The sequence below is a fragment of the Alnus glutinosa genome, chromosome 12 (assembly GCF_958979055.1).
Source record: "Alnus glutinosa chromosome 12, dhAlnGlut1.1, whole genome shotgun sequence".
Taxonomy (NCBI): Eukaryota; Viridiplantae; Streptophyta; class Magnoliopsida; order Fagales; family Betulaceae; genus Alnus; species Alnus glutinosa.
The window spans coordinates 1,959,502-1,975,997 of NC_084897.1; the positions used below are offsets into that span (position 1 = coordinate 1,959,502).

General features: G+C 37.7%; 2 protein-coding genes across 2 annotated transcripts; one reads left to right on the top strand and one right to left on the bottom strand.

Annotated features, from left to right (window-relative positions):
* Window positions 1-3,128: 3,128 nt before the first annotated feature.
* Window positions 3,129-5,896, top strand: LOC133852339 (uncharacterized). Its single transcript, XM_062289080.1, has 3 exons — window positions 3,129-3,401; window positions 4,148-4,367; window positions 5,445-5,896. The coding sequence occupies exons 1-3, from the start codon at window positions 3,196-3,198 to the stop codon at window positions 5,658-5,660; spliced, it is 642 nt and encodes a 213-aa protein (XP_062145064.1). The 5' UTR covers window positions 3,129-3,195; the 3' UTR covers window positions 5,661-5,896.
* Window positions 5,897-10,710: 4,814 nt separating this feature from the next.
* Window positions 10,711-15,154, bottom strand: LOC133851374 (phospholipase A1 PLIP2, chloroplastic). The gene is made up of 5 exons (XM_062287773.1): window positions 14,379-15,154; window positions 12,787-13,290; window positions 12,450-12,509; window positions 11,792-12,208; window positions 10,711-11,684 (listed from the first exon to the last, which is right to left on the bottom strand). Exons 1-5 carry the CDS (start codon window positions 14,955-14,957, stop codon window positions 11,106-11,108), a joined length of 2,139 nt encoding a protein of 712 aa, XP_062143757.1. The 5' UTR covers window positions 14,958-15,154; the 3' UTR covers window positions 10,711-11,105.
* Between the last annotated feature and the right edge of the window lie 1,342 nt (window positions 15,155-16,496).

The window sequence follows — 16,496 nt, forward strand, 5'->3', positions numbered from 1 at the left end:
AAATATTTTTCTAAGGGTCTGCTTCAGTACTACGTCTTCTGCCTGATTTGTAATGTAAAGGATATATGAACCTTAGTACTAATTTTTAGTTTGTTCTTGTTGGACAAACAGAGTGTGGTTATGGGTCTAGTGGAAGATCCGCAGTATGTGTGCGTAGGTTGCGTAGCTCACATATATGTGCATGTCAATACGCAAAAAAAAAAAAAAAATACATTACAATTTTAGATAGCCCAACATGCCAGTAAATAATTTGCTCTTATATTAGAAAGTGGTCAACATCTCTCTTTTCCAATGCCAACAAGTTGAGTCCTAGGAAAAATAGAAAACTAGGTCTAACAAAACTCATTTTCAGCTTTACCATATACTTGAAAATACAAGCTGTCATTCAAAAACTTAAAAACCACCACCTTCATCCATAAGAGGGCCCTGCCAACATGAGAAATACAAATGAAAAACCAACACAAGTTCACAACTGAATATCTGACAATGACGATTTTTAACCTAATAATGTTTTCATCATTTCATTCTAACATCAAGTAACTAACTTCAGAACCGCTATAACCACTGAAATAAATTACAATGCCCAAAATGATTACGACTACTGTTGCCCAAAACCAAAACATCTTTCTATTAAGACCCAACTCCAATCGAAGTCTCTCATATTGTTCCTTGTGTCTTGTTTCAATTAGTTTCTCAAGTCTGTTAATATTGGCCATTGTCACCTTCTCAACTTTCTCAATATCGGCCTGTCTCCCTTTCTCAATGTCTCTCATATGATCCTCCAATATCTTCTCATAAGAAGTCATTTGGTTATCCGCCCACTTAAAAAAGTCACAATCTCCAGCTTCCTGCGTGAAAACATAAGAATAAATGTCATAAACTACTAATGAAAAAATAAATCACAATTAATTAATTTTAAAATTACCTTATACTTTATACAGCCGTACCACTTTCTTCCGGGGTTGTCACTAGTCCATGAGTACCTTAAACGTGCATGCACTCCACAGTAACATAATGGAGGGGTACTAGATGCATCACTATTTACCGACATTTTTTCGGGCCTACGCAAAGAAAAGAAAATAAATAATAATAATCATTGTAGATATTATGACTGTACTACAAGATTTCTGTATCCATTTTGTATGGTTAGATTCAGTTAGAATTCTATTCACTCGACTTCTGGTGTGGATGATATTCATCTAAAAATTTAGCCTCAGAACTTCAAAACCACCATGTGTAATCAATGCAATGTGTCCTTAATGAATGAATAACATGAATTTTTTTCTATATAACTAATGCATTAAAGCTCATCATGCGTGGCAAGGCTCTGGGTTGGACAGAGACATGGGACATTCTTGTTGTAAATATCCTATCTACCATACTGCATCCTAATTGTAATATTAAATCAACAAACAAATAATTTTACTGTCAGAGACGTTTTGGGTGCTTCCATAATCTTTACTTGTGAAACACGAGCAAGTGATTGGATGCAATAGCAATAAGCACAAAAAAAACTCAACATTTTAGATAATTCAAAAACTATACAACTTAAATTGACTTACAAGAGTCCTTGGTCCTTGAAAGAGTGTAATGGTACATGTGAATAAATATAATGCAGTAATTAGAGACATGAACCAACACGGTACGGCTTATATTTTAGGTTATGGCCCTAAAAAGGGTTGAATGATAAACCATACAAATTCATAGTCAACACCAAATATATGCTTTCATGGCTTAGTTGAGTTGAGTTGATTTGATTTGATATTTATATAGCTGTAACAAGCTCTATTAAAACAATTACTCTGCAAAAGCAGAGAATAATAATTCAAAGCAGTGAAGAATCAATGACTTCACATCTACACCATAGCATGAAGAGAAAACACACTTAAAGCTTAAGGAGGTCAACTATGTAGGTATCACTTAAAAGCATAGATTTTGCAGTAAATCTTTTCTAGTCCGCTCATAGACCCACATATCCTACTTATGGATAAGGACTGCTTTAAGGAAAAATAACAAATTTCCACTTACAGCACTAACAGGAAGTTCAACCATTGTTTACAGATAGAGCACAAGACACAGTCACACAAGTGTCAGAGATACCTAGACCATATCACACTAACTCCACCACAGATGCATTTTTTTTTTCTTCTTCTTTTTGTTTTTTCCCCCCCTAAAACTAGACCCACATATCCTACTTATGGATAAGGACTGAAAAGCAATTAAGGAAAAATAACAAATTTCCACTTACAGCACTAACAGGAAGTTCAACCATTGTTTACAGACAGAGCACAAGACACAGTCACACAAGTGTCTGAGATACCTAGACCATATCACGCTAACTCCACCACAGATGCATTTTTTTTTTCTTCTTCTTCTTTTTGTTTTTTCCCCCCCTAAAACCGAATCAGAACCAAGCAAAATACCAACACCATCCAACAATCAGAACCAGCAAAATCACTAACACCAGTTACAGCATCCAACAACAAACAAAAGACCGAATTATTTTCCCCCTCAAACCGAATCAGTATTTTCAAACAATAATTTCAGAGAGAGAAAGAGAGCCAGAGAGAGAGAGGGGCTGCGGGTGGCGGTTTCCGACGGACGGAGGAGGAGAACTCCGGTGAAGCAGCGCCGGCAAGGAGACTACCCACGACCGGAGAGGGACGCCGGACGCCGATTTGGGACGGGGACTGTACGAAGAGAATTCAGAGAGAGAGAAGGGGGGTGCGTTCCCCTCCAACCGGTTTTGACGGAAAAAAAAGAAAAGAAAAGAAAAAAACGATTAATAAAGTGCCTTTCTAGGTAGGCTTGTTGTATCGCTGTTATAAAGATTGAGTACGAGAATCATTTATCGTCACATTAATGGGGGTTGATCCTTGCACCCCATGTTGTACACAATTTGTGTAACAACCCACTCACATGGTAGGTCGCCCATATGAGTGGTTATGCAGGGAGGTTTTTCCCATATTAATTGCCCGCTTTTGTAGAAACTTGGAAAAGTATCCTGACGTGGCAGTTTCCCATTTGCCACCTTCACCAAATCGACGTAAATCCCACACAAAAGTCAAAGGTCAAATCCATCCCCTACGCGTAGGTGCACCCGTATAGATATTCAACCTACCATTATCTTCAACCTTAATTCATTTCACAGACCCACAGAGAGAGAGGGGGGGAGAGAGAGAGAGAGAGAGAGAGATGGGTTGGCTAACGCGATTCCTAGCGGCGGTGGCGTTCTTGGCGATTGGAGTGATATTCTCTCCGGAGACCTTCGGATCGAAATCGGACGGTCAGAATTTGACGAAGCTTGCAATCTATCTCAAGCTGGCTCATCTTCTCAGTTTCTCCACGGCCTTCGGAGCCGCTCTCTGGGTCACTTTCATCGGCGGCATCATCATGTTCAAGTACCACTCTTTTCTCTTTGTCCCTTATTCTTACTATGCCAATTGCCACAAGGCCGTGCTTGGTTACCCAGAAAAAGGAATTACATGTTTCAGTTTTGTGCGTGTTATGATTGTCTTTGTTTAGAAAGATGTAAGATTTGTGTTGGACTCTTTTATAAAAAGGAAAAAATTACGCAATGGTTCCCTGATGGTTTAGAATTTTGAGACTTCAAAATTAAGTAGAGGGTTTAAGCTATGTTTGGTTAGTGAGAAAGTATTAGGATAAAGAATTCTGAAAAAAGAAAAAGAATTTGAAGGGTTTTGTTTTGAGTTATTTTGGTTCTTGAAATTGTGAAGTTAAATTGAGACAACTAGGTGGTTTTTCCTATGCTCAATTTTTAGCTTAGTTTAATGTTCATCTAGATACTTTTTTTTTTTTTTTTTGAATAAGTTTCATCTAAATACTTAAGTGATAAAGCTTTAAGATTCAACGATTGGCTTTCGTTTCTATTCTGGATTATTGGCTGGGCAAACCCAATAGAGCAAGGTGGTTTATTATGTGTCAGTGATGATGTATAATAATTTGTACAAGCAATGCCATACAAACAAATCATACAAAAAGTTCATACACAATTACAGAGTGGTGCGCCTTGTGCACCAATTTGGATGTGGCTTGTAAAAGATTATCCATGTCATTTCATAGGAAAGCTTTGTATGAGTAGCATTTTACTAAACTATTTTTGTTAAAAACCCGTTTGGCAATTCAGGAATCTTCCGCGGCATCAGTTTGGAAATCTTCAAAGCAAGATGTTTCCTGCGTATTTCTCCATGGTTGGGGTCTGTTGTGCAATATCAGCGGGGTCGTTTGGGTATCTGCATCCATGGAAGTCGTCGTCTACTGCTGAGAAGTACCAGCTTGGTTTCTTGCTGTCTTCGTTCGCATTCAACCTCGCCAATTTGTTTGTGTTTACACCCATGACCATCGAGGTAAATTTCTTTTAAGTTTCAAGTTCTTTTGGACATTTATGCAATGAGAATTTGTGATGTTTTTAGTTATGCAGTATGGCTTTTCTGATTTTTCCCGACTGTAAGTTAATATCAAATCTCTATTTGTGGATTATATCCCCTCTATGAGGTGGCCTTTAGCATTCTCAAATCCTATGTTGCATGTGTGTGTATGTTTGTGGGTGAAGGGATTTGAAGGCAACACTTAATCCAAAACTATATGTAAAAGATACATCCAGCAGAATGATTTGCTTCGACAGGGTTTTTATGAGGTGATGTGAAAATTACCTTGCCTATATGTACTCATGAGAAACTGCAAAATATGAGAGAGTTCAGCTTCCTATATACATCCTGCAGTATGATTTACTTTGACAGGGTTTTTATGAGGTGATGTGAAAATTACCTTGCCTATATATACTCATGAGAAACTGCAAAATATGAGAGAGTTTAGCTTCCTATATATATGTCATGTGTAGGTTCTAACTAGTCATTGAACTTAACAATATCTTTTAAAGGGCTTTTGACCCTTAAGCTTCATGTTGTTTTAAGATTTAACTTACGAGTAATGCAACTTTTCTCATCAATTCCACACCAGTTAACGTGACGTGTTTTAAGTGGCTTCTCATGTTAGTCAGTTCTAAAAAAAAAAAAAAGCCACTTACAACATGTTACGTCGGTCGGTGTGAAATAGGTATGAAGAGGAGCATTACTCTTAACTTAATGGTGAGCTTTAGCCAAATGATTGAATTAGGTTCAATTGATTTGATGCTTTTTTTAGTCCCAAGTAGTGAAGAATTGCATTTAATCTGGGTCCTAAACAGTTTAAAATCAAGTTTTAATCTTTTGATTTCTTGTTTCTATCTTTGCACTTTCATAACCGCCAATTAAGAGACTTGAGTTGTTCATTTGTAGGTTTGGTTTGATGTTTTTTTTTTTTTGTTCTTCAGAGAAATGGTCAAGTAATGCTCTTTTTATTCATGCTGAAAATGATACCTAGTATAAAGTCCTTGTTCGTGGAGTTTTTGATTAGTCTCTCATGTTTTCTTTGTTGTGGTGCAGATGATGAAGCAAAGACATAAGGTGGAGAGGGAATCAAACATTGGGGAAGAAGTCGGGTGGACAAAGAACGTGGAAGTTGCAAAAGTGAACCCAAAGCTCGCAGCCATGAACAAGAAATTCGGGATGATTCATGGGTTATCATCCCTCGCTAATATCATGTCCTTTGGCAGCCTGGCCGTGCACTCATGGTACTTGGCAGGTAAAATAAATCTGTAGTTTCAAATTGGTTTCCCTTCACTAGTGAAGGCAGTGTCTGGCAATAGATCCTATCAATCGAGCGAGGAACTTTTTGCTTTCTCTTTGTTTATAAGCACTTTGGCTTCTCCCCGGCCAAGTTGTGTACGACTGAACAAATACTAAGCAACAACAAAAAATGTACGATTGAATATGTCAAGGGGGAATCCTTTCCTTGTCTATGAAATATAATAATATGGGTACTGTGTTAATAACAATTGTCACAATCCTTCCCTTCAAATGTATTGGCTTCCTTTTAAGGAAGGAATGCCACTTTGCTTATTCACTAATGCTAGGTGAAGTTATTAAGGATACTAAGGGCTTGGGAGCTTGTTAAAAAAATTGCACTAACCAATACTTATTTTCTAGAAGTTTTAACAAATTCTTCGAGAGAAATGTTTGCTTTCATTGTCTTGCATATCTCTTGTCTATTTCCGTATAAAGAGATGTGCAAATTTACAATTGAATCTGTGGGATCGAGCGTGAATTTTATAGATTCAATGATAAATTTGCAAAAGAAAAATGTGCAAGACAATGACACATAAAAAAAAATAAAAATAAAAATAAAAAAATCCTCAATGAAGAGTGCAATATTTGTTATTTTAAAGAATGAGATGTGTTTTGTGTCATTGTCGCGGTGTTTTGCTTGAAGTGTAGTAGCAAGGAGGTAATCATGAAATGTTTCTATTTTTATAGTTGAATACAATGATAAACAAGGACTTCATTTCATCTTTAAAAGAAACATTTGTAAGATCAAGATATTAGGAATTTAGGGAGACGCTGAGCTGGAGACTTATCTTCAAAACATGACCCAATCCTTCCTCTTTCACCATTCTCCAGCGCTGACCTATTGTCTCAATTGTAAGCTCCAAATGGCCTCCCCTGCATTCCAATGTTTGTTTTAGTTGAGGCTGGCACTCTTTCGGTATTCTATACTCCAGTTGACAAAAGGAATTTCATTATCGATATTTTCATTTTCAAAGTTGTCAAAACAACCCTTCTATACCTTTCCTTGTTTTTACTTCGGTTGGCCTGGTAATCACTTGCTCAAATTCGCCCGCTTGTAAGAATAATTGGCGGATTTTTCTCCCTGTCACCTTGGGCGGGTATATAGGGTTTTAAAAATCCTCCCATTTATGAGTGGATACTGAGTATTGGGTATCCAGGATAGATAATCCGCCCACCCACATACGCAATAATATATATATATATATATATATAGTTAGAAAAGAAATAGCAAGTAGAAAATCGAAATGCTCCTAAGGTGCATTACAAAGACGATTTTCTTAATAAATTATTTGCCCCCACTAGAAATGGTATGCAAAGGGTTATAGTAAATATTTCTCTAGGATACAATGTAGACCGAAAATCTTCTGTTATTTAGTTGTGTTTTGCACAAACGAAACTAAACTTGAATACCCTTAAATTTTCTATTGTAGCAAGAGACATAGACTCAGAATTTAAAGTACAAAAGGTGTTAGAGAGAAACAGGAGAAAAGAGAATTTTTGTGTAAGAAAACTTGACTACATTAGAGTATGTATAGTTTCAAAACTAGCAGTTATTTATGTATGTTTACCAACAATCACTTAGTTTCGAAATTAACTGTTAATCCAACAGTTACTAACTGCTATTCTAACAGTAATAATCTACTAACAGTTATAAACTGCTAATTTAATAGTAACAAACTGCTTTTTTAACGGATACTTAAATCTAATTGTTTGATTAAATTCTTATCAATGACTATTTAATTATAACTTTTAGATTGTAATGGTTAGTAACGATCATTTAATCACAATCGTTAAATCAAAGTTAATTTGATCTTACAGATGATTTTACTAACGGTCTAGTAAATCCAAGCACTGGATCTGTCTTAGAAGCATCCTATGGTCCATATCAAATCACTGGATTGAATAGTCATGACCATACAAAAATGAACAGTCATAATTTGATCGCTCTGAGCTCCAATGCTTTGTACTAAGTGCCAAGTGTACCATCAAAACGCTATTAGCGCCCTACAACCCACTGTGACACGCACACACGTGTGCTTGTTCGTCCGCCCATCCCATATATGTTGTTAAGATTTTTCTTTTCGTCGTCCTCCCATTCCATTTATGTATATTCTAAAAGTTTTTTCCTTTCAATTTCGAGTTTTTCCACTTCTCCTCTACCCCCCTTTCTCACTGGCCGCCATTCTCAACCTCTTAATTCTAGGGGAATGGGCGTTTTAGGGTGGGATATAAACTCTCTCCAACTTGTTTCGGAGCCTTCAGCCGTGAGAGGAGAGAGCCTTTTAGCTTCTTCAACATGTGAAGCTTAGTTTTCTTTAGCAGCCACGTGATGATTCAAGTTCATGGTAGGTGTAGGAGTTAGGCCAAGTGATAGCGAAGCTCAGGTGGTGATGCAAGTATGTGGTGAGAGTAGTAGTCTCCTCAGGCATGCTCCTTGTACAACCAAGCGAAGAGCAAGAGTCAAGTCTCTCTCTCTCTGCGCAATGTTGATTTTGTATTTTGAAGAGATTGTATGCTGAATGGCTAACTTGGACGCATAATCACAAATTATTCATCCATTGGGGGCTGATGCAGGCAAATTTCGCCCGCTGTAGACGGGCGGTCAAATAGGGAAAACTACCTTCTACTTAGCGGCATATATGGTGGCAACGTGCGGCTAAAATCCTCCCGCAAGGGTTGTTGCTTAACCCTATACATTGCTATTTGCTACTAGAATCTAGAAACAAGCGTATATATGGTGAGGTTCTCATGAAGTGTTATGGGACATAATGTTTGGCCTCCAAAGTGAAATAGACGTGAATATTGCCACAACATTTATGAGTAATGTTATTTAGTAAATTGTTATATAATTCAATGATGAAGCAGTGAAAATTATTCTTTAGAACAATACTTGTAAAAAAACAAAATAAATAAATAAATAAAACCCAAAAGTTGACCATTTTTAGGGTTGCAAACACACAACAAAAACTAATCAATTTGTCCGAAAATTATATGCAGCTGAAAACATTTTTAACAAAAAAATTATTTTAGGCAGAAAAATAAAATAACACCAATAATTTTTTATTACTTTTCAAATAAAAAAAACTCACTTCAAACAATTTTTTTTATTTTTATTTTTTTTTCACTTTTTCTTATAAAAAAATTCATAAATTCTTTATACTTCATATCACATCAATAACTTTTTATTACTTTTAAAAAGAAAAAAAAAATCACCTAAAAAATCTTTACCAAACAAATCCATTACTTCTAACTAAACACACACACGTGTCCAATAACTATAAGCATCTAATTACAGTGATGTATTCTATTTTATTTTCCTTTTTATACGACCCAACTACATGCTCGGCTCTATAATTTATAATTAGCTCCAATTAAATGTTAATGTCATTTTCATAACTTCGGCCTCTTGGAAATGGACCAAATGGTCCAACTCTAACTTCACTGCAACTGCAATGTCATTATTCATTATTTTGGCCTCTTTTGAATGGTCCACCTCTTACTTTTTCCAGTTTCCTACTCTTCCCTGCGTTCAAAACACACTAAAAAATGGTGTGGAAAAGCCAGGAAAATGATATGAAAAGTGATAAAAATGTACACGGTAAACTTGGATTGAGATTCTTTGATATAAAATTCGAATGGTCTAAAAGATGGGTTGTGAGACCCACATACTCCATACAAGTGAGTTCCGCAGTTGCATCTTAAGCTGTTTAGGGCAGGTGAGCCCACAATTCCTTTTTCTTAAACTGCCTGAATTTATGTAAAATTTGAACAACCTGATAACAATGAATTCTCTTCCACGCGCGTATACTGTACGTACAATGTCATCGACCAAGAGTAGTTAGATAATGAGTTAATTTTGATGTGGCGGTTTGCCCTCTTTTCAATGTTGCTTTGGTTGTCCTTAACAATCACTCAGGCTGGATAGTGGCAGCTCGTACCCGAAGACAGCCTCCTATAGAAGCCTCCTTTGGTGAAGCCACTGCCGCTCTCCTTGGTATCCACATGGCCTTGTCACTTGGCTGCTCTTCCATCTTGCTTGAAGGTGACTCCTTGCTCTCCATCTTGGCTATCAACAAAAGACATTTCTTTTCTGACTGGCTGTGCACCCCCCCTACGATTGCTAAATGCCAGCAGCAACTCACTCTTTTTAACTTTTGGGCTGCTTCTAAGGTTTATAGATGTGCTGACTCTCGGGCACACTCAGTTGCTAAATAGACTGCTTCCCACTTGGTGTTTGTAAACATTCTCCATAATTCTCATTTCCTTTCCTCCTTAAGGATTAAGAGTGGTAAATAACTTTCTTTGTAATTTTTTTTTTTTTTTCCTTTTTTTCCTTTCCCTCCTTTGAATAATATTGAAAAGAAAACCACCACCATCTATCTGCAGGCTGAGCCTGCCTTGTTGGATGGATAGGCATTGAGGGCTCCGCCATTTTGGACTGGGGACCGGGCGGGCACCTATTTTGTCTGCAACCCAGCATTTTGCGAACCCTCAAAAAGACCAAAGACTTGTACCGGGTGGCTTGCCTTGTCGGCTTTTAGTAGTAGTTTGAAACGTGAATCAACACGTGCTTAACATGGATCATCCAGCCAGCAAAGACCCCAAGAAGGCAGATTCTGGAGCCTGCTATGCTAAATCAAAATATGCAACATTTTCTTCCTTTGTTAATGCTGTTTAGACGATACTTTTTTTTTTTTTTTTTGTAAAAATATTCTGATTTGAAAAAAAAATAAAAACAGTTTTTATATTTTAAGTTGTTTGTTAATATGCCGTGATTGATGCATATATTCTGCGTGCCTCAATTATTGGACTGATTGAGATATTTGTTGATGGCTGAGTAAATCTTCACCACACCAATGAGCTGAATATCGTGTTTATAGCACACAAGCAAGACCTCGCTTTCAACTCTTTTCTCAATCTTTGATGTTTTGGCACTACTAATAAGAGACTCAAGACGACAATGATTATCCTATTTTCTTGCATTGAAGATATTGGTAACTGAGTAAACTTAAATGTGGACACCTGAAACAACTATAAGAGATCTTTTATAGATTTTTTTTACAATATCTAAGCCAAATCCCGACCACTAAAGTATCGTAGAATACACTGAATAAAGCAACCGACACATGCTCTGTTAAGAGTTTTAACAGACTGAATTAGAAGACGGTTTAAATGCACCACTGCACTAATTGTCTAATTGCATTTGTAAATGAATCTTATGTAGTAGTTTGTTTACATACCCGTTTGGATATTTGCCATCTATAAAAAGACATCTTGAATTGCTTCCAATTTCAGAACCTAATGAATAAAGAATCATCTAACCATCATGCCACCCATCACCCATGTGCACTCCACCTATACAACTATGAGTATCCCAACAAAAAGGTTGGAAATCATGTGCCAATCAAGATAGACTGGTCAACGAAAATTGAATATGCCGTATGCCCCTAAGAGTAATAATCGAGCTGGGAACAAGAGAACCACCAACAAATGCATGTGCTGTGAAGCAACGAGCCTACTGAACCTTTTCAAGGACTCTGTCCCTGTTTGTAAGATGCCAGAGAAGTTGAGCTGGTCTTGGCTCATGTTGATTGATATCATGGACCTCCCCACAACTATACCGGCATTGATGCCGCGTGGTGCCACAAGGGGCCACCAAACTTTGCGGCGCTGCTCTCTCTTGGCCTTCCTGACACGGTTAAGCTCTTGGCGAATCACGCCCCTGACAGATTTCATGTAAGAATTCATGTCGTGATCTCTTTGGATGGCTCCTTCAGAACCATATGCAGAGCGGTCACTTAAGATCTCAAGGGGGTGTGGTGAGTTAAGGAACACCATTTTGGCAGCCCGAAGCTGCTTCTCTGCATCATTGGTATCTGACAATGGGCAGCTTAAAAGATATAGTCCGCTGCCTGAAGGAAGGAGGTTATGGCTGGGAGAGAATTTCTCATCCGGCTGTAGAATGAGAAGCTCACCTATTGGAGCATAAAGTAGTTTCTGCAACAAAAAGATAAATAAGAATATGGTCAGATTGTTTTGAATAGTGTAGAAAACTTGTTTGTTTCATTAGCTCATACTTCATTCCAGAAGAGTGAAATTTTTACCTGGTTATTGAGACAAGGATGATTGCGGAAGTTCCCATTGACAGCCTTGAGAATCTCCGCAACGTGATTTGGATAATTGCAAGAAAAGGCCCGGGGTACAATGTCTCTGTGCATTGTGATAGCCTGAAGATGATTCTGCGGCAGTCCTAGCTTGCGGAGCAGACGGTCACCTCCACACATGATAGATGGTGAACCAAATGTTATAACAGGAAGTAAGGAAGAAATTGGCACTTCATGCCGTATCAGCAACATGAGATTCACGAGTAGTGCCAAGCTTCCCCCGAGAGAATGGCCAGTGAAACGGAAGGTTGCTTTTTTTCCACGAGATTCTAGATGTGCACGCACTTCGGGCAACATCTGTTGATAGATCCCTTTTGCAGCCTCATAAATACCTCTGTGAACAAGCACATCTAGTCCCTGGACAAAGATGTATCACATTTCTCAATTTTGGAAAAAAATATGTGTTCAACAGATTTCTATACAATAGTAGCTGTACACAGAAGACAAACTTCGAACCTTCACCACTCTTGCCTGCCTTAAACTTAATTTTGATTTTTCTCAATCATCATTAACAATGGAACAAATACTTAAATAACAGAAACCTTTTAAAATAGTGAAATAGATAGCAAATTCCAAAATGTAGTCGAGGAGAGTATACCTCAAATTGAATGGGTTCAAAAAGTAAATTTGCTTGCCATGATGATAGTGATTCTGATCCCTGCACAGGAAAAATTTCAGTAAGACCAAATATACAAAAGATACCATTCAAATTCGCATCACTGGGTAAATGGCATAACTGTCAGTCAGATACAGAGCAAATCATGCTTCATGGATCTACCGCAGAGAAAAGCATGATCATGGTCCAAAATGCACCGATGTCCATTCTTGAAGAGGATACAAATTTTATATAAAGAGCATAAGCAGTCCCCTGTCACCTTGTGCCGAGAAACTAGTTTACTAAAAAGTAAATAGTACTAACAAGAGATTCACCGTACCTGAATGACAAAGAATCGTGTATTACTCTGATCATCATCACATATGAACCATTCACAGGGTGATGAATGTGTTGAGTTCAAACCATCTGCAACAGCCTGCTTCACTTCCTCCTTTGCAGCAACCACAGCCGTCACCGAGTCCGTAGTTGCCATGAAAGAAGCCATTTCTGAGTTCATCATATTAGAATCGTCAACAGTTCCACTACTTCCTTCAGGTGAATGTTTACCACCAGTCATGGTTTTTGGGGATTTGAATGGAAGTATGCTCTTTGTATGAGAATGTAGATAAGAAGCAGCAGAGGCAGCAATTTGGTATGCAGCAGATGCACTTATTCGATATCCTTCATTCTTCTGCTCCTTGACTTCCACCTTGTCCTTTGCATCCTTTTCTGCTTCTGGAGTTTCAGCTGACAACTGATTTTTCTCAGCTTTTGCAGTCAATTCCTTCTTCTCTATCGACGAAGTTACCAAACGCAGACCATGATATTTCAGGAGATTTCCTGGCTGGATAATAAAAAATCACTATAAATTTCATGCATGTAACTTGATATGAAAATTTGAAACCCTTAAAATGAAAATTAGATTCATGAGACAAAATATAAAAAATGCAAACCATGGAAGAGCGGTAATAATAATAGTAATTTTATACAACGCTAGTCAATTAACTATTTACTTCAAATGAGAAAGCAACGCAACGCACTTCAAACTAAATGTCAGTATAAAATTTCTGTGAAACCGGGATATCAGGTATTGAGATCCTTTATGCCCAAATATAACTCACAGGCATCACAAGTACATCTGACATTTTTATCATTAAATTGGAACCTCCATGTGCAAAAACTTCTTGCAAAAAAGAGAAGGAGAATATCTATCAAATCATACAGATGTCTGCCAAAGCAAAACCTAATGCTTCATAATTTTCTTAATTCTTGTAGGGATATCCTCTATACATTTTCATAAAATGATAATGGTGTGAAAAGGTTCAAGCAATAAGCTGTGTTAGGTAACATCGAAAATTGGAGCTCTGAAATTGGAGTCCGATCCTCACATCACTATTTTTTACAGAAGAGGACCTCAAATTCCATCTGATTCCAAATCCAATACCTTATTCCATTCCATTGCCCAAACACAGGACACAGCAACACCTTATCAGGTTCCATGTTCTAATTCAAACTTTTTTTTTTCTCCAATGAAAATCTCATGGAAAGAATCAAAATTTTCCCAACATGGCGTCTCGATCTGTAGTTTCAGAATTAAGATAAAAATAAAACTTTCCCAGAACTCCATTCCGTTTCTGTGAAAGCCATAACATAATTAAACAAACACTAGAAAATTAAAACTACGAGCAATGTGATTTAACAACTGGAACAGAAATAGCAGCTATCATTCAGATCAGGTGCTTCTCCACACGAAACCTCCAAGAACAAAAATTTAAAAATTAACCATCTTGACAATGGAAAACCGATCTGAGGTCTCATAAACGCCCCAGAACCTCCAAATTCCCATTCATTTCCAATAACCCCTCTGATAAAAAATCTCAAAGATCACCATAACATTCCAAAATCAAAGAAAACATAACAGTTTGGGCGTACCTTGATACTGGGAATGGAATAGGCCAAGTTCCCCAAATACGACATTTGAGCATACAAGCTGGCCTCGGCCAACGACACCCTCCTCAGCAACCTCGAAAATGAGTCTCTATCAAACTCAACCTTCTCTTCTTCGCCATCATCATCAACTCTACAAACCTCACACTCTTCGTCACCAACAACTCTCTCATCAATCCCCACATCACCACCCTCTTCCTCCACAATACCAGCGCTTCTCTCCCTCCACAGCGACCTCACGTGCAAAATCTTCAACACCCAGTTATCGCTTCCCTCCCTCTCCTCCTTCTCCTCCTCCACACCCACCTTCCCTTCATTCTCAGCCAAAACAGCGTCGTCCACGGCCAACCCATTGTATCTACTGCTCCCACCACCACCACCACCTTTATTGTTAAGCCATAGAGATCTTAACCTCGAAAACGGCGCCGTCTTCTTCTCCGACGCTGACCTCCCCACCGCGCTCACCTGGGACGGCGTCGTTCGGGCCTCCAGACCCCCAGTCACGGAGATCGACGATCCCATAGCCCCATGAATCCCTGACGTCTTCAAACACAAACTATCCATTCTCAGTTTTCTCTATTGCGCCAACGTTTGTTTGTTTGTTCGTTCGTTCGTTCGTTCCCTTTTTGGGTTTTTATAGCACCACCACAACTCACAATCTTTGAACTTGGGTCACAGGGTGAGTCTTCTTGTTCTTCACAGAGACAGAGAAACACGGAGAGGACATTTAAACTGGTCACCAACCTTCGCACCCTCTTTAACGATGTTCCAAAATTCTCTCATTCCAACTGTCATTTTATTATTTTTATTATTATATTATTTTTAAGACCCAAGCGACGCCGTTTTATGGTTGCATTCTGTAGGGACGTGTATTGCGAGTTTCATACGGAAGCGCGTACGCTCCCTCGTCGGAGTTTCTTTATAGAGGGGGTTTGATATCTATCTATCTTGCGCTGGCCACGTCAGGGTACAGATGTGCGAAAAAAAAACAGATCACGGTGACGTGTCCGTAAAGCATTAAAGTCGCCTTTTTTTGGGGGTTTCTTTCGGTAGACACGTCTTATACGCAGGGGAGGTGTATAGTCTCGTAGTCATCATACTCGCTTGGGATTGCTCTCTCTGAGCTTGTCGTTGACTCGTTTGTAGAGAGGATCAAAATATCTGTTAATAGTACTAATTAAAATTATCAAATTTATATAAAAATTAAAAAAAAAAAAAAAAATTTATCAAATTTATATTTTCAATTCAGATTTTTAGAATAGTTTTTGATTTAAAAATCACTCACTCTTGTTGAAGACTTGTGACTCTTGGCAGAGATTATTTGATTGAAAGTGATTAATTTAATTATTTAATTAATATTTTAACATGTATAATAATATTATGACAAGCAGTCTCTTCCAAAAATCATTTAATAAAGGGTTTTTTAAATTAAACCAACAAAAAAAAAGAAAGTAGATTTGAAAATAACATGTGCTAATAATGATATGTTAATAGGGAGATTTGGAGTGCATTTAGATGATTAAAGGGGCGTGAAAACAACTTACATTTTAGCAATCTTTGGGTAAAAGCTTTTAGTCGGCAAAGTCGGTTTTAATTAGCAAAGCAGTCAAGCCTCGTTGGTGGTGGAGCCTTGAAGAAATATGGGTTTGTCCTTGTTTTAAGACTTGAAAACTTTTGCATTGATGGTTGAGAAAAATTAGGTTGGATTTTCCATAACTTGTGGCCGATGGGGGGCCATTTGACATGTTAGCTCTCTTTTCTAGGTAGGAGAAAGTTAGCCCTCAAATCTACCAAAAATCTAAATTTAGTGTCTAAAAGTGGGTGGGTGTTGGATGGACCATAAGGGCAGCATGATTTCCCACACTCAAATGCAGAGCTAACAAGCTTAGACACCACCATTCATGTGGTTTGGCTTGCTTTTGGTGCGGTTTGTGAAACATCCTATTTGGTTTCCAACAGGTTGTTCTCTTCACTCTATTAAAGATGCACCATTAGCTTAGATTTTGAAGGAACTTAAATTTTTTATATTTTGAGAGAATTTAGACCTTTTTAAACATTAGGTTTGAGATTAATTTTTTATTTTTTTATTCATTCAATGACATC